This window comes from Arachis ipaensis, chromosome B10, assembly GCF_059453495.1.
Source record: "Arachis ipaensis isolate K30076 ecotype BB chromosome B10, ASM5945349v1, whole genome shotgun sequence".
Taxonomy (NCBI): Eukaryota; Viridiplantae; Streptophyta; class Magnoliopsida; order Fabales; family Fabaceae; genus Arachis; species Arachis ipaensis.
The window spans coordinates 42,095,872-42,118,201 of NC_142435.1; the positions used below are offsets into that span (position 1 = coordinate 42,095,872).

At 36.7% G+C, this 22,330-nt stretch overlaps 2 protein-coding genes and 1 non-coding gene across 4 annotated transcripts; 1 reads left to right on the forward strand and 2 right to left on the reverse strand.

The window, feature by feature from the left end:
* Positions 1-1,668: 1,668 nt before the first annotated feature.
* LOC107623146 (uncharacterized) lies at positions 1,669-5,373 on the forward strand. Its single transcript, XM_016325304.3, has 3 exons — positions 1,669-2,248; positions 2,445-2,825; positions 4,439-5,373. The coding sequence occupies exons 1-3, from the start codon at positions 1,931-1,933 to the stop codon at positions 5,093-5,095; spliced, it is 1,356 nt and encodes a 451-aa protein (XP_016180790.1). The 5' UTR covers positions 1,669-1,930; the 3' UTR covers positions 5,096-5,373.
* Positions 4,292-9,030, reverse strand: LOC107623145 (UDP-glycosyltransferase 76B1-like). Of its 2 annotated transcripts, XR_015907127.1 has the most exons (4): positions 8,459-9,030; positions 6,826-7,751; positions 5,945-6,060; positions 4,292-5,054 (listed from the first exon to the last, which is right to left on the reverse strand). XR_015907127.1 is itself a non-coding variant. In XM_016325303.3 (2 exons), the coding sequence occupies exons 1-2, from the start codon at positions 8,931-8,933 to the stop codon at positions 6,844-6,846; spliced, it is 1,383 nt and encodes a 460-aa protein (XP_016180789.1). In that variant the 5' UTR covers positions 8,934-9,023; the 3' UTR covers positions 6,591-6,843. The 2 variants fall into 2 exon arrangements, 1 of the variants encoding a protein (XP_016180789.1); XM_016325303.3 differs by lacking the exons at positions 4,292-5,054; positions 5,945-6,060 and having other exon boundaries at positions 6,591-7,751; positions 8,459-9,023.
* Positions 9,031-15,972: 6,942 nt separating this feature from the next.
* Positions 15,973-16,080, reverse strand: LOC148579824 (small nucleolar RNA R71). The gene has a single exon (XR_015899499.1). It is a non-coding gene; the product is annotated as a small nucleolar RNA R71 (small nucleolar RNA).
* Positions 16,081-22,330: the final 6,250 nt, after the last annotated feature.

The window sequence follows — 22,330 nt, forward strand, 5'->3', positions numbered from 1 at the left end:
TAGGACGATTTAAACGTTAAGGACACAAATAGAACTTACCCCAAACGTTGGGGACAAAAACGATACTTTACTCTAAAAAAAATTAATAAAAATATTAGATTTAATATTAAAATAAAAATATAAACAAAGAATAAAAATCTAAAATTTAAAATTTAAGGCGAATGAAGGAAATGAAAATTTTTTTGGTAAATAACAACTCAAGCGTTAACGTGATTATAAATAGAATCAAATAATATATATTTGAATTAATTAAATTAAATAAAAAAATATTTTATAAATATGCTATTTAAAAATTATAATACTTTTAAAACTCAATAATCAAAATACATAAGACTAAAAAATTAATGTAAATTAAAATAAAATTAATTAATTTATTTCAGTCAAATTAAATAATAATGTAATTGATTAGTTATAATTTATATAGTCAAATAAAATACTAAATAATTTAATATTTATCTCAATTAAATTAAATAAAAAATACATTAAAAAATATGTCACGTCACTATATTATTGATCGAAGAAATTCGATTTTAATAATAAATAATGGTGAAAATTTAAGTGCAGTGAACTTTATGTAAAGTTGATAGTTGAGAATCATTAAATAATTTGACTAATTTGATTAAATTTTTATCTAACGACTCTCAGTTACTTCACGTGAAGTTGACTGCACTTAAATTTCCACCATAAATAATAGATTCTCTAAGTCAAATATATTTAATTTTTTAAAAATACTTGCCCATCGTCGTAAAATCTCTGATTTTTATATTTTCTAGAATTTATTAATAAATGATCATTATTATCACTATATATATAGAAAAATAGTTTAAGAAACATAGAATTAATCTGATAAGTAGCTTTAAAATAATTTATACATGGATAAAAATTTTTGTTAATATATAAATTACATATTTTATATTCATAAAAAATTCGATTATGTTGTTGTAAAAAAAATTTAGTTATGGTCATAATAGATTTGATTATACTACTGTAAAATGTTTGATTTTTTTATAGATTACTTTGCTGAAAAAAATATACGGAATACTATGTATAAACTAAATTTAATTTTATTGTGATAATCCATCGATTGCTTGTGTAAATTTTTTTATACTAATGCTCATGAAAATTAAATTTATATGTACAAGTATGTTATGTAACTAATATTTTTTTTGTATCTATAGAATATTTTATAAAAAGTTATATGTGCACCAAAATATAGTCGTTAGTTATAATTAATTTGTGTAAATATACGTATATTGTTTCATATATTTTTAATATATATTTAAAATTTTAATACAATTTACATATAAAGGATTAATTTAGTGGTTGATTTTAGAAATTTTTTATTTAAATAAATATTTTATTTATTAAAATAAATAATTATAAAAATTATTACGAAAATATATTTTTCAGTCTTACTTCGTTTACACTGTAAACGAAATAATTATGAATGTATCTCGTTTACACTGTAAAAGAGATAGAGATATACGTATTTTTCTAAATTTTATATATTTCGTTTACAGTGTAAATGAGATAAGACTGGGAGAGGTATTTTTGTAATAACTTTATAATTATTTATTTTAATAAATAAAATATTTATTTAATTTATTTAAATAAAAAACCTTGATTTTAGTGTATACGTCATAATATAGTTATAATTGTATTGTTTATATATAATATGAAAATATTGAGATAACAAATTTATATTTCTTAGCATAGAAACCACAAACAAGTTGTTTCCAATTATTTTCTATCTTTCCGTTAAAGAAATGAAGCCCACCTTGTCCTTCATGTTACTTCTTTGATATAAACCAAAGCTATTACCCTTTATCTTCCAAAGTACCCATCTCTCTATCACTGACACAAACACATATACAACAGAACAACCTTATTACTTTCACTTCTTTCTTTCTTCTCTCTCTCTCTCTCACACATGAAGAAGCTTTGTCCAAATCTTGATCGAGAGGACGGTCTCGAAACGGTGCTGGAGGTTCCGATCCCGGAAGAGATACTTACGCACAAAGGGGGAGCCATAAGAGCATCATGGCAGAACATGAAGTCATGGATGAAGCAGCCATTATCATCAAATAGCAATAATGGAGAATCAAGATCGTCATCCATGGCTACAGCTTTTGGAGGAAGGAACACAGAGTTGCAGCTTTTGTTGGGTGTTGTAGGAGCGCCATTAATCCCTTCACCTATCTCCTCTGACAACAACCCCATCACTCGACCCATTAAAGATCAACGCATTGTCAGTAACATTAAAATCACTCGTTACACTTTATTTTGTCGGGCTTCACTTTATTATTATCCGTTATCTTTTATCTGTCGTTAAAGTGAGAAAATGAGAGTTTAATTACGATTGATAAATGATTAATATCTTGTTTTATCATTTTACAATTCTGATTTGTTAAAATGTAATGAATGGAATTTGTACGGTGGCGTAGGAGGCATCGATGGCAAAATACATAGTGAAGCAGTACGTGGCGGCGGTGGGGGGAGAGCGTGCGGTGAATTCAGTGGAGAGTATGTATGCAATGGGGCAGGTGAGGATGGCGACGACGGAGTTTTCGGCGGCGGGGGAAGGGAGTAATAAAGGAAACAAAAATAATAATAAGATAATGAAGATGAAGAAGTTGGAGAGAAAGGGGAAGATGGGGGGTTTTGTTATGTGGCAGAAGAGTCCAGAGCTTTGGTGCTTGGAGCTTGTGGTATCAGGGTGCAAGATCAGTGCTGGTAGTGATGGCAAAGTAGCATGGAGGCAAACACCTTGGCACCATTCTCACGCTTCTCGAGGCCCGCCACGCCCTCTTCGCCGTTTTCTACAGGTATCCTTTTGCGCTGGCCATTAAATAATTCAATATATTTAACTAAATTATCGTTTAACAGTTTTTATCGGAAAACAACCAAGTGAATTTTCATATTTCATATTTCCCTATGCATAGGTTTGACTTATTTTTGTTGTTGGGGTAGAATTTTTAGTCTATAGTTGTTTTCGGTTTCCATGGGACACATTGGAGCATGCTTAATTATGATTATTCTTATTACATTTGTGGCCTGGGGTGAATAATCATTTGTTCTACTTTAATTTGAGGATTCTTTTTCCCTTTTTTCTTCCCATTGATTTTCATGGTAATTTATTTGAACTAGTTTTCTAATTGTATAGCTTGGCTTCCTTTAGTCCTACGCCTAACCAATATGAATGGGAAAAAAGGCACTTTATTAGCCTAAAGTCAATATTCAATATGGTTTTTAAAGTGCTATTTGTTCTTCCCTTTTTCTTCAAATTTGCTTCTTTTTTAACTCAGGTGTGAAACTGTGAATTAAATGTTTCATATATCCTGTTTTTCCAAAACTCATTTTTTTTTAACTCCTCAAATGATCTAATTTCCCATAGTGCTCCTCCATTTTGAAAGGAAATTAAACGAAAAGAATACAAGACTTTTTTGCTGAATTAACAAAGATCAGATTCTATCTCTTTTGATTATAAAAATTTTAATATTATGTCATAAATATATTTATCTAAAAAATTTATATTGATAAAAAAATACATGAATAATCAGGTCTGACTTACAAAAATTGTTTTTCTTTCCAATTATTTGTCCTTTTCTATCTAAGTTTTCCCCACATCTAATTCCATAACAAAGGTCTAAATTTTGTAAGAGGGGAATGCGCGGAAATTCCTTCAATCTAAAGCTTAAAGTCAAATTGGGACACTTTTCCAATTTAGTTAGTTGCGATTGAGACAAGTCAACAATATTATCATAATTAATCCTTGCTCACCCTGTGACAACCTGTTCTAATGCATTCCTAAGCTGTTTTATTCTTTTGCCGTTGATGCTCTTGAAACTTCGGGTGATTCAATTTGGAATTTTCTACTTGATTGGTAAGAGATAAAAAACAGAAGTTGAATTTTAAACATGGGCCATGACCTAATTAAACTAGTTTATATTGCTACTACATTGGTTCAGTATTATGGGCTTAGTCTCTTATCAATCATATGACCCCCAACAAAAAACTTATCAATCCTATTGTTTTGTTAGTAGTTAGGTCCAAATGCTACGAGGCATGATTCTCAAAGTCACATGCCCTTGTCAAGCTTTCTTCATAATAAGCAGAGTGAATCTAAACAAGAATTTAGTAGCTCGCTAATAATTTGTGTTTGACTCAGTTTATTCCTTTTTAAAAAATTATTTTTGATATGTTTCAGTTGTAAAAATATTTTATATATAAGTTTGATTACATATAGTTACATAAGTACAAGATACGAATCTCACATATCAAAAGTAAAATTTGATCAAATGGTAAAATATTATTATGAGTACACGAGTGGTAACATACTAACACATCAATTCATACTTAAATTGGATCCACATTTTGGGAATAAATTGTACATAGTATATATGTTCAAATATATAAACTTTTTATATTTTGTTAACAGGGTCTTGATCCAAGGTCCACAGCAAATCTGTTCAGCAACTCCATATGCATTGGAGAGAAGACAGTGAACATGGAGGACTGTTTCATACTTCGACATGAAGCTGAGACGTCGGCGCTGCAAGCACGAAGTAACAGCAACGTGGAGATAGTACGGCACACCGTGTGGGGCTACTTCAGCCAAAGAACAGGCCTCTTGGTGCAGCTAGAGGACTCACACCTTCTCAAGCTCAAGACCTCAGCAACAGAAACCATATACTGGGAAACCAACATGGAGTCCCTCATACAAGACTACAGAGCCATCGACGCCATCCAGATAGCGCACGGTGGGACGACACGGGTGTCATTGTTCCGGTTTGGCGAGGGACCTGAGACGCATTCGAGGACAAGGATGGAAGAGAGTTGGCAGGTTGAGGAAGTTGACTTTAATGTTCAAGGCTTGTCCTTGGATTGTTTCTTGCCACCTAGTGACTTGAGGAGGGAGGAGCATGGCAGCGAAGATGGTTGTGGTGGTGGCAGGGTGGTTCCTACCGGAAATTCCAAGTTGCCATACAAGATTCGCTCAGCTTCTTTTAGGATCAGCACTTCCAAAGTGGCGGCAGTTAACATGGATGATGATTCTTGCACCAGTGATGATGAGAGTAATGAAGAAGAGTTGTAAATTTTGTAAATAGACTTGTCCTCATTGGTACATTGTTGCAACATATATAGTATAGGAATGTGGCAATATGCAATAATCAATGGGGACTTTTTTTTCTTTAATTTTTTTTCCTTTTCTTTTTTGTCAATTCAGTGAAACTTAGAGATTAGAGAAACTGAAGATACAGAAGCCAATGTTCTAATATCATTTTCTGAAACCTTCAGTGGCTGGAAATGACAGTGATGTATAGTTAAGACTTAATAGAGTGATTTACAATGCAACCAGATTTGGATTCTCTATAGTCTAAAGTGAGTATTCTTATAAAGTGAATTAAGAAGTTAATCATCCTTAAACCATTAAGAAAGACCATCAAACTATGAAAGTTATTGATCCAAGATTGACTAACCATTTTACATATTTCACTTTCTAGTGAAAAATCAAAGCATGAAACAGAACAAAGAGCTATTCTAATACAACTATATATCTTTTGTTTGGTTGGACTATTGAACTGTTGGTTACAGTACAGAGGCAGTCATATTTCATATTCTAATTAGTAGGTTTTGAGATTAGACTAAATTCTTAGGATAAAGCATTTTTCACAAGAGCCTTTTTAAGATTTTGATAACAAATTATTTTGTGCCCGGGAAAAAAAAAAAGTAAAAAGAAAAAAAAAAGGTTTGTACACAAGCTATCCTAACACCCAGATTTGTCTTTCTACCCATCACTTTTTGAATTGTACATCAAGGAGATAACTCATGCCTATGACTTTCGTAATCTAAAGTTCTAACCATGATATCATACCTCACAGTTCAATTGCACTGCAGAATGCACCAAACTATGAGCATGCATACAAGAGTTAGAGAGACTCACCTTGTAGAAGAAGCTAACCCTTTTCACGCAATAGTAGGAAGGCATGCCACGCTAGGAAGGAAAACACATGTTGTCCTCAACGCTAGCCTTGGGATTCCAACTTCATCGGCAGCAGCCTGTGACACTACATCAGTGATAAAGCATGCTATAGCCTCTTTGCAACTTTCACTTGATAATGTGGCCAATCCATTACGTAATGGAATCACACAGTTAGCATTAAGGAACCAGGAATTGCATAAAAAGTGAATTGTGGTTTGATGGGTTTGGAGAGTTGAATACAGTGTGGAATATGGTGATTGAGAAGTCTCTAGAATATCAATAATCACATGCAAAGCAGTCACATTCATTCTAGCTGAAGTATACATCAAAATGATAGTTTAAAGGCTGGAAATGGAACGTACAAGAAAAGGCTCAAAATACTAAATAAGGGTATGATATAATGGTGAGTGTTACAGACTTAAGAACAAGGACTAGTTCAAGTGGCTCATCCAGATTATAACACTGTTGTGTAAAAATGTCATTGTTGCATTGCTCAAGATTTACTCGAATTATATGTTTCTTGTTTCTGAATTTAGTTGTGAGTAATCCTAAGGTATTAGATTCTTATCTACATATGATTTCATTTTCTTTACAGAGAATATAAGTATACATTACAAACTCAATCTTTGTTTTTTAAATAAACATAACAGATGTGAACTGCAAAAAGTAGTCACTTATCAATTAGCATAGTTCGCCATATGCATGTGATACATAGACGATTAATCCAACAGAAATTCAATGCAAACTCATATTCCCTCCTAATAAAAATATTCTATTTTGTTGATTCATACGTTATAAAAGTAAACTTTTGGAAGTACAAGTATTTCAATGTTAACTGAGACCTGAATTTTGTAGAGAGATCAATGAACTTCAGAAGTGGATGATTTCAAAGACAAGATGTCAGTAACCAAGCCATCAAGGGAAGAATAAGAAGAGCCACCTTCTTTCAAGCTAATTTTAGCCTTTTCCTTCAGATCTAAGACATTATCCCTTATCGCTTTCCCTTCATCCCCAACCATTACTTTTCTAATGGTCTTCTCTATCTCCTCTCTGTCAAGCTTATTCTCTAATTTCACACCAACCCTCCAAACATCACTCACATATTTAGCATTTACCTTTTGGTCTGCAAAGCATGGTGAACAAATCATAGGGACCCCTTCACAAATGCTCTCCAAAGTTGAGTTCCAACCATTATGAGTCCAAAATGCCCCCACAGCTACATGTGCCAGCACTTGTTCTTGAGGAGCCCATTTCACAATGTACCCTCTTCCACCCAAATTCTCCATGAACCTGCTGGGCAATGGTTCGAGCCACTCTGAACCACGGATCAACCCAGGGCGAACCACCCACAAGAATGGCTGCATGCTGTTGGCTAGCCCCCAAGCTATCTCTAGAAACTCAGCCTTAGTTATTGATGCAATGCTTCCAAAACTCACATAAACAACACTGTTATGCTCTTGTGTGTCTAACCAAGAGATGCAGCTTGTGTCCGGGGTCAATAAGCTAGAGGAAGTTGAGCCTTCAGGGAAGTGCTTGTGGAAAGGGCCTATAGGGTATATTGGTATCGAAAATAGTTGGCGCAGTTTTGCCAGTGCAGATGATTCCAACTCTTCAAAGGAGTTCCAAATCACCCCAGAAGAAGCCTTGCATTCATCGACAAATTGAACAACAAATTCATAGAAGGCCTCAGGATCACGGGTCTCGATCTTTGGAAGGTCTTTCACCTTAAGTGGTGGAAGCTCCACCACAGGTTCTTCCAGCTGAGATTCTGGGTTTTCAACAATAGTTAAAAATGACATGTTTTGGAATGATACAGAAACAATATTCCATGTTAAACTGATATTTCTTTTAATCGTTAAAAAGAACTATATTCTATTCAACATTGATTCTAGATTTACTCCTTGCTAAAAACATGTTTCGCTCAGCTTTCTACTCACACAAACATTGCTTCACACTAAACTATACAACTATATTCAAAAATACTTTGTCTTTTAACACTACTAACGGTATTCAAAGCTTATTACAGTCACTATCTAACGCAAGCCACTATAAAAAGCTAAAGAAACAGAACAAAACACTCTAAGCTGAGAGTCGGAGAACCCAACTTTATTCGATAAGAGTTTCCAAAAAGAATACAAACTAAACTCACAGAGTGATTGAAGTAAATTTGTAACAATAATCAAATAAAATAGAGTTAACGATCAAATCGCAATAATATTTTATCAGCGTAACATTTTACAAGAACAGGCTCTTGGATTAGAAGATTATATATTACTATATATAAATTGGTCAAACTCTTTTAAAAAATGCTCAATGAAAATCCGCAGAATCCGCCACCAAAATAATCAAATTTCTAGTGACATAGTAGTAAACATTTTTACAACCGCAAAATTAAACCGCGAAGATAAAAAAATATATTTCTAAATCCTAAACCCGTAGCATGGTTGCATAAGTGAAGAATGGAGAAGAACGAACCTTGAACAGGGAGGTAACCTTTTTCTCTAAGGAGAGGGAAAGAAGCGAAGACAAGAAAGGAAGAAGCGCCACCAGTCCTAAGCACAAGTCTGGGAAGCTTAAACCCATCGCAAACAGATTGAGTGAAATGAAGCGCCGCATCAGCGATGAAGCAAGCAACACGATCATCGTTCTTCAACAAGGTGACCAAGCACTGTTTCAACGGCTCAACGCAGCGTACGTTGAGGAGGCGCGTGAGGTGCACGGGATCGGAGGCCGAGGTGGAGGCTTCGAGTTCCGACAAGGCGTCGGAGATGGAGAGGAAGGTGAAGTTAGGGTAGGAAGAAGAGAGGTGGGGATGCGTGAAGGAAGAAGTGTAGATGACGGTTATGGAAAAACCGTTAGAGTGGAGAGTGTGTGCCAGCTGGAGCATTGGGGTGACGTGGCCCTGTAACGGTGATGGCATCAGCAACAATCTGCGCCCTTTTTGTTCCATTTTCGAGTACACTGCAATTGTGGTGAGCGAGCGATGTCGTTTTATTTGTGAGCAGATGCAGATAAGTCAGCGACGTTGACCATTGCTGTGTGGAGTTCAACCAAAAAGCAAATTTGGATTTCTTCACGTTATAGGAGAAGGGGAACTCGAACTGGGACACCTCTTCCTCTTGCAGCATACCAAAAGATGAGACGGTAAAATAATAAAATTAGAAGTTAATTATTTTTATCTGAGTTATTAAATATTAAAATGGTAAATAGGTCATTAACTTTTTAGTACGCAAATCCAAGTTTTATCTACTTAGTGCGGCAGATCCAAGTTTTTAAAATGGAATATATTAAACCTAAGAATCTATATGTCCAAATTTTAAAAAAGCTAAAAATTTAAATATATTTTTAAATTTTTAAAAATATAAATATTTACGGACAAAAAGATTAAAAACTTATTTGTCCTTTTGTCCTTTTGTCCTCTTGTCAAAAAATACATTACAATGACTACATAATCGATGCTTTGGCTAATTAAATCTGTAATTTCTGATTCTGTTTGCAATACTTTTTTTTCTCTTAAATTATACTTTATGATAAAATTAATTCATTTATTCGCCAATTTGTTTGGAAAGATAACAATGAAAGAAGGTATTTTTCTCTTGTTAATTAAAAGTTATTGATTATTTCAAAAAATTTTGGTGGTCTAAGTATTCGTGATTTATCTTTAAATTCGAATTATACTCATAAATATCTCAAAAGATTACATTCTTTAAATATGCCTGTTCAAAAAAATACTTTTAATCATTAGAGGAGTACTGGAAAAGCGTTGCAGTACTTATAGGAGGGATTGGCTTAGAGTCGTGACAATATATAACAATCCTTTTGATATGATGCTTGGTATTTACAGAATAGAATTTGTGATAGTCTCCCATTTGTGCATATCTCCAATACTAATATAAATATTAGGGTAATTTGGAATGAACTCAATGAAAGAGTTTGGTATTTGGAGCAACTTTGCAACACCTCTTTCTGAATCTATTATTAAAATTAATATAGTTGTTATAATTTGGATTTACACACCAAAAAGTATACTATAACTTTTTGATATGGTATTATTATTCTTCAATAAAAATAATTGCTAAAGTATAACTGTTAATAGTTCGTTTTATTTATAAAAAAAGTAAAATAGTTTATCTTCTATAAGACTCATACAAATATACATTGAACTGCCTTAAGTATTGGAGTACATTTTGTAGGTACTCTCCCATTTTATTCTCCTAACACCAAGGTGTATTTCTTCTCAGACAAGAAATTTAGAGTCGAGATAAAAAATTCGGAATTGGCTGTAAAGAGGACAAGCTATACCCAGTTTATTCATGCAAGAATAGGAATTGATGTGTACCCCGTTATACTTGGAAATAAAGCCAAAATCGAAACCGAACTTAAAGATCGGAAACGAAGGAAACTGTAACAGAAACCCCTGACTAAGTCAGCCTTATCTCCTAGTCGTGGTCTATAAGAACAGAACCCACTAATCAGAATAGATCACGACTCTACACAACAAAAGATACTGATAACGGCACCGACCATGTACATCGGAACAAATTAACACCACTTGTCTATAAAGGCTCAGAGAACACAACCCACGAGACAGGTCACAGAATTCACTCTAAGTTATTACTCTTACTTTCTCATAACTCACATTCTTACTTGAGCGTCGGAGTGCTTTGTGCAGGTGCTCCCGCCGTCGTGTTTCAGAAGGCCGAGGATTATTCACCGCGCCATCCCTGGCCGACGTATAACTCCGCTGAGGACGAATAACCACTCAGAGCAGCCACACTCCTCGGCTCACATAGAACGGAACATTTGGCGCCCACTGTGGGGCCTGGTTACACTAACCCCACTTTTTTCCTTTTTATTACTACACTTTGAGTTTTCTTTTACAGGGTCTCGCGACCTCCAGACATGGCCGACAACGGAGTTCATCAACTCACGCAGGCCGAACTACAAGCAGAGGTCAAAAGGCTCGCCGAGTTATCAGCACATAACAACACCAACAAACGGGAAGAGGGCAATTCCAAAAGCTCAGCCCAGGGCGGCGCCGACCTATTAAGCGTCAACCCCCCGAAGGAGAGACTGACCTTAGACAACCCATTCTCTGAAGAAGTCACGAATTTCCAAATGCCAAAGCATTTCACACTGCCTTCCTCACTCGAGCCATATAAGGGGATTGGTGACTCCCGGGCTCATATTAAAAAATTTCAGTCTATGATGTTTTTTAACGGCTCTAATAACGAACCTGTACTTTGTAGAGCTTTTCCAACTTACCTTGACGGAGCCGCTTTACTTTGGTTTTCGAAATTACCTGCAGGGTCAATTTCTTCTTTTGAAGAGTTGGCAAAGTCTTTCATTGATTACTTTGCTGCAGCACGAATATACGTCTACGGATCGGATTACGTCGGCACCATCCGCCAAGTTTCCCAGGAAAGTCTGAAAGACTACCTGACCAGATTCGCATAAGCAACAATGGAAATACCAGATCTGGATCCCGCCGTCCACCTACACGCCCTTAAGGCCGGCCTTCGACCCGGAAAATTCAGAGAGACGATTGCAATCACCAAACCAAAGACATTAGAGGAGTTCCGGGAGAGAGCAGCCAGACAGATGGAGATTGAAGAACTACGTGAGGCCAACAAAACAGAAAGAAAACCTAAGAGGGAGGAAGACCGAATACCAAGGTCGACTCATAACAAAGAGCTCGGCAAACCATTCAAACTCACTCCAAAATTCGACAACTACACCAGGTTCAACACAAGGAGGGAAAAGATAATCAAAGAAATACTCAACGCCAAGATCATAAAACCTCTAGCGAGAGCGGGGAGCTATCAGGACCAGAGGTTCGTAGATAAAAGCAAGCACTGTGCCTTCCAGCAGAAATATGGACACACAACCGATGAGTGCGTAATAGCCAAAGACCTATTGGAAACACTTGCTCGGCAAGGTGATGAGCGGATAATTTATACGCTTTTTGGCATTGTTTTTAGTATGTTTTTAGTAGGATCTAGTTACTTTTAGGGATATTTTTATTAGTTTTTATGTTAAATTCACATTTCTGGACTTCACTATGAGTTTGTGTATTTTTCTGTGATTTCAGGTATTTTCTGGCTGAAATTGAGGGACTTGAGCAAAAAACAGATTCAGAGGTTGAAGAAGGACTGCTGATGTTGTTGGATTCTGACCTCCCTGCACTCAAAGTGAATTTTATGGAGCTACAGAACTCAAAATGGCGCGCTTCCAATTGCGTTGGAAAGTAGACATCCAGAGCTTTCCAGAAATATATAATAGTCCATACTTTGGCCGAGTTTAGATGACGTAAAAGGGTGTTGAACTCCAGTTCTACGCTGCTGTCTGGAGTTAAACGCCAGAAACACGTCACAAACCAGAGTTGAACGCCAGAAACATGTTACAACCTGACGTTCAACTCCAAAAGAAGCCTCTGCACGTGGAAAGCTAAAGCTCAGCTCAAGCACACACCAAGTGGACCCCGGAAGTGGATTTATGCATCAATTACTTACTTCTGTAAACCCTAGTAGCTAGTTTATTATAAATAGAACTTTTTACTATTGTATTAGATATCCTGGATTGTATTTTTGATCCTGTGATCTCGTTTTGGGGGCTGGCCATTCGGCCATGCCTGGACCTTTCACTTATGTATTTTCAATGGTAGAGTTTCTACACTCCATAGATTAAGGTGTGGAGCTCTGCTGTTCCTCATGAATCAATACAAAGTACTACTGCTTTTCTATTCAATTCAACTTGTTTCGCTTCTAAGATATTCATTCGCACTTCAACATGAATGTGATGAACGTGACAATCATCATCATTCCCCCACGAATGCGTGCCTGACAACCACTTCTGTTCCACCTTAGATTGAATGATTATCTCTTGGATCTCTTAATCAGAATCTTCGTGGTATAAGCTAGATTGATGGCGGCATTCATGAGAATCCGGAAAGTCTAAACCTTGTCTGTGGTATTCCGAGTAGGATTCTGGGATTGAATGACTGTGACGAACTTCAAACTCGCGAGTGCTGGGCGTAGTGACAGACGCAAAAGGAGGGTGAATCCTATTCCAGTATGATCGAGAACCTCAGATGATTAGCCGTGCTATGACAGAGCATTTGGACCATTTTCACAAGAGGATAGGATGCAGCCATTGACCACGGTGATGCCTCCAGATGATTAGCCATGCAGTGACAGTGCATCGGACCATTTTCACAGAGAGGATGAAAAGTAGCCATTGACAATGGTGATGTCCTTACATAAAGCCAGCCATGGAAAGGAGTAAGATTGATTGGATGAAGACAGCAGGAAAGCAGAAGTTCAGAGGAACGAAAGCATCTCCATACTCTTATCTGAAATTCTCACCAATGATATACATAAGTGTTTCTATCTTTATTTTCTATTTATTTATTATAAATTTTCGAAAACTCCATAACTATTTTATATCCGCCTGACTGAGATTTACAAGGTGACCATAGCTTGCTTCATACCAACAATCTTCGTGGGATCGATCCTTACTCACGTAAGGTTTTATTACTTGGACGACCCAGTGCACTTGCTGGTTAGTTGTATCGAAGTTGTGAATGAAAACAATTTATTAAGACGTGCGTACAGAGTTTTTGGCGCCGTTGCCTGAGATCACAATTTCGTGCACCAAGTTTTTGGCGCTGTTGCCGGGGATTGTTTGAGTTTGGACAACTGACGGTTCATCCTGTTGCTCAGATTAGGTAATTTTCCTCTTATTTTATTTTCAAAAAGTTTTCAAAAATTTTTTTCAAAAATCTTTCAAAAAATTTCCCTTTGTTTTCGAAAATTATTTCAGAATTTTTTAAGAATGAATTCTAGAGTTTCATGGTAACATGTTGAATCCTATCTGGCTGTAAAGCCATATCCAAACTGCTTTGGGATTGGTCTTCAACTAATCACTTCAATGCATGTAATAGCATACTAAAGCTTGGCTGGCTATTAAGCCATGCCTAACCCTCAGATTGGAGCTTTAGACTAAGAGTACAAGATTCATGGAATTCATATTAAAAATTTTGAAATCCTTTTTTTTTCCTAGATGTTTTTCGAAAAAAAATTAATAAAATCATAAAAAAATCAAAAATATTTTGTGTTTCTTGTTTGAATCTTGAGTCAATTTCAAGTTTGGTGTCAACTGCATTTTTTCTAAAAATTCTATGCATTTTTCAAAAATTCATGCATTCATAGTGTTCTTCATGATCTTCAAGTTGTTCTTGGTAAGTCTTCTTGTTTGATCTTGATATTTTATTGTTTTGTGTTGTATGGTGTTTTTCATATGCATTCTTGAATTCTTAGTGTCTAAGCATTAAAAATTTCTAAGTTTGGTGTCTTGCATGTTTTCTTTGCATAAAAAATTTTTCAAAAATAAGTTCTTGGTGTTCATCTTGATCTTCAAAGTGTTCTTGGTGTTCATCTTGACATTCATAGCATTCTTGCATGCATTCATTGTTTTGATCCAAAATTTTCATGCATTGAGTCTTTTTCATGTTTTTCTCTCTCATCATTAAAAATTCAAAAAATAAAAAAATATCTTTCCCTTTTTCACTCATAAATTTCGAAAATTTGAGTTGACTTTTTCAAAACTTTTTAAAACTTAGTTGTTTCTTATGAGTCAAATCAAATTTTCAATTTAAAAAAAATCTTATCTTTTTCAAAATCTTTTTCAAAAGTCAAATCTTTTTTATTTTTCTTAGTTATTTTCGAAAATTTTAAAAATATTTTTCAAAAATCTTTTTCTTATCTTTATCACATAATTTTCGAAAATAACATCATCAATTAATGTTGTGATTCAAAAATTTCAAGTTTGTTACTTGCTTGTTAAGAAAGATTCAAACTTTAAGTTCTAGAATCATATCTTGTGATTTCTTATGAATCAAGTCATTAATTGTGATTTTAAAAATCAAATCTTTTTCAAAACTAATTTCAATCATATCTTTTCAAAAATATCTTTTTATCTTATCTTTTTCAAAAATTTGATTTTAAAATATCTTTTCTAACTTCTTATCTTCTTATCTTTTCAAAATTGATTTTCAAATTTGTTTCAACTAATTAACCAACTTTTTGTTTGTTTCTTATCTTTTTCAAAACTACCTAACTAAACCTCTCTCTCTAATTTTCGAAAATATCTCCCTCTTTTTCAAAATTCAATTTTAATTTATTTCTTCTTTTAATTTTCGAAAATCACTAACCATTTTTCAAAAATAAGTTTCGAAATTCCTCTTTCTCTCTCATCTCCTTCTATTTATTTATTTATCTACTAACACTTCTCTCCCATCCAAAAATTCGAACACTACCTCCCTCCCTGTGTTCGAGTTTTTTTTTCTTCCCTTCTTCACACTACATTCTTTTCTTCTTCTACTCACACAGGGGAACCTCTATACCTGGGTAAAAAGGATCCCTATTATTATTATTTTTCTGTTTCCTCTTTTTCATATGAGCAGGAGCAAGGACAAGAACATTCTTGTTGAAGCAGATCCAGAACCTGAAAGGACTCTGAAGAGGAAACTAAGAGAAGCTAAATTACAATAATCCAGCAAGCACCTTTCAGAAATTTTCGAACAAGAAGAGGAGATGGCAGCCGAAAATAATAATAATGCAAGGAGGATGCTTGGTGACTTTACTGCACCTAATTCCAATTTACATGGAAGAAGCATCTCCATCCCTACCATTGGAGCAAACAATTTTGAGCTTAAACCTCAATTGGTTTCTCTAATGCAAAAAAACTGCAAGTTTCATGGACTTCCATATGAAGATCCTTTTCAGTTCTTAACTGAATTCTTGCAGATCTGTGATACTGTTAAGACTAATGGAGTAGATCATGAAGTCTATAGGCTCATGCTTTTCCCTTTTGCTATAAGAGACAGAGCTAGAATATGGTTGGACTCTCAACCTAAGGATAGCCTGAACTCTTGGGATAAGCTGGTCAAGGCTTTCTTAGCCAAGTTCTTTCCTCCTCAAAATCTAAGCAAGCTTAGAGTGGATGTTCAAACCTTCAGGCAGAAAGAAGGTGAATCCCTCTATGAAGCTTGGGAGAGATACAAGGAACTGACTAAAAAATGTCCTTCTGACATGCTTTCAGAATGGACCATCCTGGATATATTCTATGATGGTCTGTCTGAATTAGCTAAGATGTCATTAGATACTTCTGCAGGTGGATCCATTCACCTAAAGAAAACGCTTGCAGAAGCTCAAGAACTCATTGACATGGTTGCTAATAACCAGTTCATGTACACTTCTGAGAGGAATCCTGTGAGTAATGGGATGCCTCAAAAGAAGGGAGTTCTTGAAATTGATACTCTGAATGCCATATTGGCTCAGAACAAAATATTGACTCAGCAAGTCAATATGATTTCTCAGAGTCTGAATGGAATGCAAGCTGCATCCAACAGTACTCAAGAGGCGCCTTCTGAAGAAGAGGCCTATGATCCTGAAAATCCTGCAATAGCAGAGGTGAATTTCATGGGTGAACCATATGGAAACACCTATAATCCCTCATGGATAAATCACCCAAATCTCTCATGGAAGGATCAACAAAAGCCTCAACAAGGCTTTAATAATGGTGGAAGAAACAGGTTTAGTAATAGCAAGCCTTTTCCATCATCCACTCAGCAACAGACAAAGAACTCTGAACAAAATACTTCTAATTTAGCAAACTTAGTCTCTGATCTATCTAAGGCCACTGTGAGTTTCATGAATGAAACAAGGTCCTCCATTAGAAATTTGGAAGCACAAGTGGGCCAGCTGAGTAAAAGAGTCACTGAAATTCCTCCTAGTACTCTCCCAAGCAATACAGAAGAAAATCCAAAAGGAGAGTGCAAGGTCATTGAAATGACCATCATGGCCAAATCCAAGGAAAAAGGGGAGGACGTGAATCCCAAGGAGGAAGACCTCCTGGGGCGTCCAGTGATCAATAAGGAGTTTCCCTCTGAGGAACTAAAGGAATCTGAGACTCAACTAGAGACCATAGAGATTCCATTAAACCTCCTTATGCCATTCATGAGCTCTGATGAGTATTCCTCTTCTGAAGAGAATGAGGATGTTACTAAGGAGCAAGTTATCAAGTACCTTGGTGCAATCATGAAGCTGAATGCCAAATTATTTGGTATTGAGACTTGGGAAGATGAACCTCCCTTGTTCACCAATGAACTAAGTGATCTGGATCAACTGACATTGCCTCAGAAGAAACAGGATCCTGGAAAGTTCCTAATACCTTGTACCATAGGCACCATGATCTTTGAAAAGGCTCTGTGTGACCTTGGTTTAGGGATAAACCTCATGCCCCTCTCTGTAATAGAGAAACTGGGAATCTTTGGGGTGCAAGCTGCTAAAATCTCATTAGAGATGGCAGACAATTCAAGAAAACAGGCTTATGGACAAGTAGATGATGTGTTAGTAAAGGTTGAAGGCCTTTACATCCCTGCTGATTTCATAGTCCTAGATACTGGAAAGGATGAGGATGAATCCATCATCCTTGGAAGACCCTTCCTAGCCACAGCAAGAGCTGTGATTGATGTTGACAGAGGCGAATTAGTCCTTCAATTGAATGAGGACTCCCTTGAGTTTAAAACTCAAGGACATCCTTCTGTAAACATGGAAAAGAGGCACAGTAAGCTTCTCTCAAAACAGAGTTAACCAGAGCTCCCACAGTCAAACTCTAAGTTTGGTATTAGGAGGCCACAACCAAACTCTAAGTTTGGTGTTGAACTCCCATATCCGAACTCTAAGTTTGGTGTCGGGGAGTCTCAACAATGCTCTGAACATCTGTGAGGCTCCATGAGAGCCCACTGTCAAGCTATTGACATTAAAGAAGCGCTTGTTGGGAGGCAACCCAATTTTTATTTATCTAATTTTAATTTATTTTTATTGTTATTTCATGTTTTATTAGGTTCATGATCATGTGGAGTCACAAAATAAATATAAAAATTGAAAACGGAATCAAAAACAGCAGAAGAAAAATCACACCCTGGAGGAGGATCTCACTGGCGTTTAAACGCCAGTAAGGAGCATCTGTCTGGCGTTCAACGCCAGAACAGAGCATGTTTCTGGCGTTGAACGCCAGAAACAAGCAGCATCCTGGCGTTCAGACGCCAGAAATGCACAGTAAAGAAGAGCTGGCGCTGAACGCCAGAAACAAGCATCTGGGCGTTGAACGCCTAGAACAAGCATCAATTCGGCGTTTAAACGCCAGAATTGCATGCAAAGGCATTTTACATGCCTAATGGGTGCAGGGATGCAAATCCTTGACACCTCAGGATATGTAGACCCCACAGGATCAACTTAGCATCTGTGGACCCCACAGGATCCCCACCTACCTCCACTCACTCTCTTCCCTCTTCTTAATGTTCATCCTCTCTTCCCAATAAACACTCTTCCCCAAAACTCTTCACCAATCACCTCAATCTCTCTTCCCTATCACCACTTCACCACTCACATCATCCACTCTTCCCATAAACCTATCTCATAAACTCCACCTACCTTCAAAATTCAAAATCAATTTCCCACCCAAAACCCACCCTTATGGCCGAACCTTACCCCCCCTCCCTTCCCTATATATAGCCCTCCATTCTTCCTCATTTTCACACCACACAACCCTCTCTTCTCTTCTTGGCCGAATACACCTTTCCCTCCTCTCCTCCATATTTGCTTCTTCTTCTTCATCTATTCTTTCTTCTCTTGCTCGAGGGCGAGCAAAATTCTAAGTTTGGTGTGGTAAAAGCATAAGCTTTTTATTTTTCCATTACCATTGATGGAACCTAAGACCGGAGAATCCTCTAGAAAAGGGAAAGGGAAGACAAAAGCTTCCACCTCCGAGTCATGGGAGATGGAAAGATTCATCTCCAAAGCTCATCAAGACCACTTCTATGATGTTGTGGCCAAGAAGAAGGTGATCCCCGAGGTCCCTTTCAAACTCAAGAGAAATGAGTATCCGGAGATCTGACATGAGATCCATAGAAGAGGTTGGGAAGTTCTAACAAACCCTATCCAACAAGTCGGAACTCTAATGGTTCAAGAGTTCTATGCTAATGCATGGATCACAAGGAACCATGATCAAAGTAAGAACCTGAACCCAAAGAATTATCTCACCATGGTTCGGGGGAATTACTTAGATTTTAGTCCGGAAAATGTAAGGTTGGCGTTCAACTTGCCAATGATGGAAGAGAACACACGCCCCTACACAAGGAGAGTCAACTTTGATCAAAGGTTGGACCAAGTCCTCATGGACATATGTGTGGAAGGAGCTCAATGGAAGATTGACTCAAAAGGCAAACCGGTTCAACTGAGAAGACTGAACCTTAAGCCTGTAGCTAGAGGATGGTTGGAGTTCATTCAACGCTCAATCATTCCCACTAGCAACCGGTCTGAAGTTACTATAGACCGGGCCATCATGATCCATAGCATCATGATTGGAGAAGAGGTGGAGGTTCATGAGATTATACCTCAAGAACTCTACAAGGTGGCTGACAAGTCCTCCACTATGGCAAGGTTAGCTTTTCCTCACCTCATTTGCCATCTATGCAATTCGGCTGGGATTGACATAGAAAGAGACATTCCCATTGAGGAAGAAAAGCCCATCACTAAGAAAATGATGGAGCAAACAAGAGAGCCCATTCATGGAGCTCAAGAGACGCATGAAGCTCATCACCATGAGATCCCGGAGATGCCTCAATTGCATTTTCCTCCACAAAACTATTGGGAGCAAGTCAACACCTCCCTAGGAGAATTAAGTTCCAACATGGGACAATTAAGGGTGGAACATCAAGAGCACTCCATCATCCTTCATGAAATTAGAGAAGATCAAAAAGCAATGAGGGAGGAGCAACAAAGATAAGGAAGAGACATAGAAGAGCTCAAGGACATCATTGGTTCCTCAAGAAGGAAACGCCACCATCACTAAGGTGGATTCATTCCTTGTTCTTAAATTCTCTGTTTTTCGTTTTCTTTATGTTAAGTGCTTATCCATGTTTGTGTCTTATTACATGATCATTAGTAATTAGTAACTATGTCTTAAAGTTATGAATGTCCTATGAATCCATCACCTCTCTTAAATGAAAAAATGTTTTAATTCAAAAGAACAAGAAGTACATGAGTTTCGAATTTATCCTTGAACTTAGTTTAATTATATTGATGTGGTGACAATACTTTTTATTTTCTGAATGAATGCTTGAACAGTGCATATGTCTTTTGAAGTTGTTGTTTAAGAAGGTTAAATATGTTGGCTCTTGAAAGAATGATGACAAGGAGACATGTTATTTGATAATCTGAAAAATCATAAAAATGATTCTTGAAGCAAGAAAAAGCAGCAAAGAACAAAGCTTGCAAAAAAAAAAAAGCGAAAAAAATAAATAAATAAATAGAAAGAAAAAGCAAGCAGAAAAAGCCAAAAGCTCTTAAAACCAAAAAGCAAGAGCAAAAAGCCAATAGCCCTTAAAACCAAAAGGCAAGGGTAATAAAAAGGATCCCAAGGCTTTGAGCATCAGTGGATAAGAGGGCCTAAAGGAATAAAATCCTGGCCTAAGCGGCTAAACCAAGCTGTCCCTAACCATGTGCTTGTGGCGTGAAGGTGTCAAGTGAAAACTTGAGACTGAGCGGTTAAAGTCAAGGTCCAAAGCAAAAGAAGAGTGTGCTTAAGAACCCTGGACACCTCTAATTGGGGACTTTAGCAAAGCTGAGTCACAATATGAAAAGGTTCACCCAGTTATGTGTCTGTGGCATTTATGTATCCGGTGGTAATACTGGAAAACAAAGTGCTTAGGGCCACGGCCAAGACTCATAAAGTAGCTGTGTTCAAGAATCAACATACTGAACTAGGAGAATCAATAACACTATCTGAACTCTGAGTTCCTATAGGTGCCAATCATTCTGAACTTCAATGGATGAAGTGAGATGCCAAAACTATTCAAGAGGCAAAAAGCTACAAGTCCCGCTCATCTGATTGGAGCTATGTTTCATTGATAGTTTGGAATTTATAGTATATTCTCTTCTTTTTATCCTATTTGATTTTCAGTTGCTTGGGGACAAGCAACAATTTAAGTTTGGTGTTGTGATGAGCGGATAATTTATACGCTTTTTGGCATTATTTTTAGTATGTTTTTAGTAGGATCTAGTTACTTTTAGGGATGTTTTTATTAGTTTTTATGTTAAATTCACATTTCTGGACTTCACTATGAGTTTGTGTATTTTTTTGTGATTTCAGGTATTTTCTGGCTGAAATTGAGGGACTTGAGCAAAAATCAGATTCAGAGGTTGAAGAAGGACTGCTTATGCTGTTGGATTCTGACCTCCCTGTACTCAAAGTGGATTTTCTGGAGCTACAGAACTCAAAATGGCACGCTTTTAATTGCGTTGGAAAGTAGACATCCATGGCTTTCCAGCAATATATAATAGTCCATACTTTGGCCGAGTTTAGATGACGTAAAAGGGCGTTGAACGCCAGTTCTACGCTGCTGTCTGGAGTTAAACGTCAGAAACACGTCACAAACTAAAGTTGAACGCCAGAAACACGTTACAACCTGGCGTTCAACTCCAAAAGAAGCCTCTGCACGTGGAAAGCTAAAGCTCAGCCCAAGCACACACCAAGTGGGCCCCGGAAGTGGATTTATGAATCAATTACTTACTTCTGTAAATCCTAGTAGCTAGTTTATTATAAATAGAACTTTTTACTATTGTATTAGACATCCTGGATTGTATTTTTGATCCTGTGATCTCGTTTTGGGGGCTGGCCATTCGGCCATGCCTGGACCTTTCACTTATGTATTTTCAATGGTAGAGTTTCTACACTCCATAGATTAAGGTGTGGAGCTCTGCTGTTCCTCATGAATCAATACAAAGTACTACTGCTTTTCTATTCAATTCAACTTGTTCCGCTTCTAAGATATTCATTCGCACTTCAACATGAATGTGATGAACGTGACAATCATCATCATTCCCCCACGAATGCGTGCCTGACAACCACTTCCGTTCCACCTTAGATTGAATGATTATCTCTTGGATCTCTTAATCAGAATCTTCGTGGTATAAGCTAGATTGATGGCGGCATTCATGAGAATCCGGAAAGTCTAAACCTTGTCTGTGGTATTCCGAGTAGGATTCTGGGATTGAATGACTGTGACGAACTTCAAACTCGCGAGTGCTGGGCGTAGTGACAGACGCAAAAGGAGGGTGAATCCTATTCTAGTATGATCGAGAACCTCAGATGATTAGCCGTGCTATGACAGAGCATTTGGACCATTTTCACAAGAGGATAGGATGCAGCCATTGACCACGGTGATGCCTCCAGATGATTAGCCATGCAGTGACAGCGCATCGGACCATTTTCATAGAGAGG

Bases quoted from the DNA above. Each gene is read 5' to 3' on its own strand.
- LOC107623146 (XM_016325304.3), top strand. From the start codon at position 1,931: ATGAAGAAGCTTTGTCCAAATCTTGATCGAGAGGACGGTCTCGAAACG. The intron at 2,249-2,444 runs GTCAGTAACATT...ACGGTGGCGTAG, and splicing joins CCATTAAAGATCAACGCATT to GAGGCATCGATGGCAAAATA. The intron at 2,826-4,438 runs GTATCCTTTTGC...TTTTGTTAACAG, and splicing joins CTCTTCGCCGTTTTCTACAG to GGTCTTGATCCAAGGTCCAC.
- LOC107623145 (XM_016325303.3), bottom strand. From the start codon at position 8,933: ATGGAACAAAAAGGGCGCAGATTGTTGCTGATGCCATCACCGTTACAG. The intron at 7,752-8,458 runs GTTCGTTCTTCT...TTGAAAACCCAG, and splicing joins AGGTTACCTCCCTGTTCAAG to AATCTCAGCTGGAAGAACCT.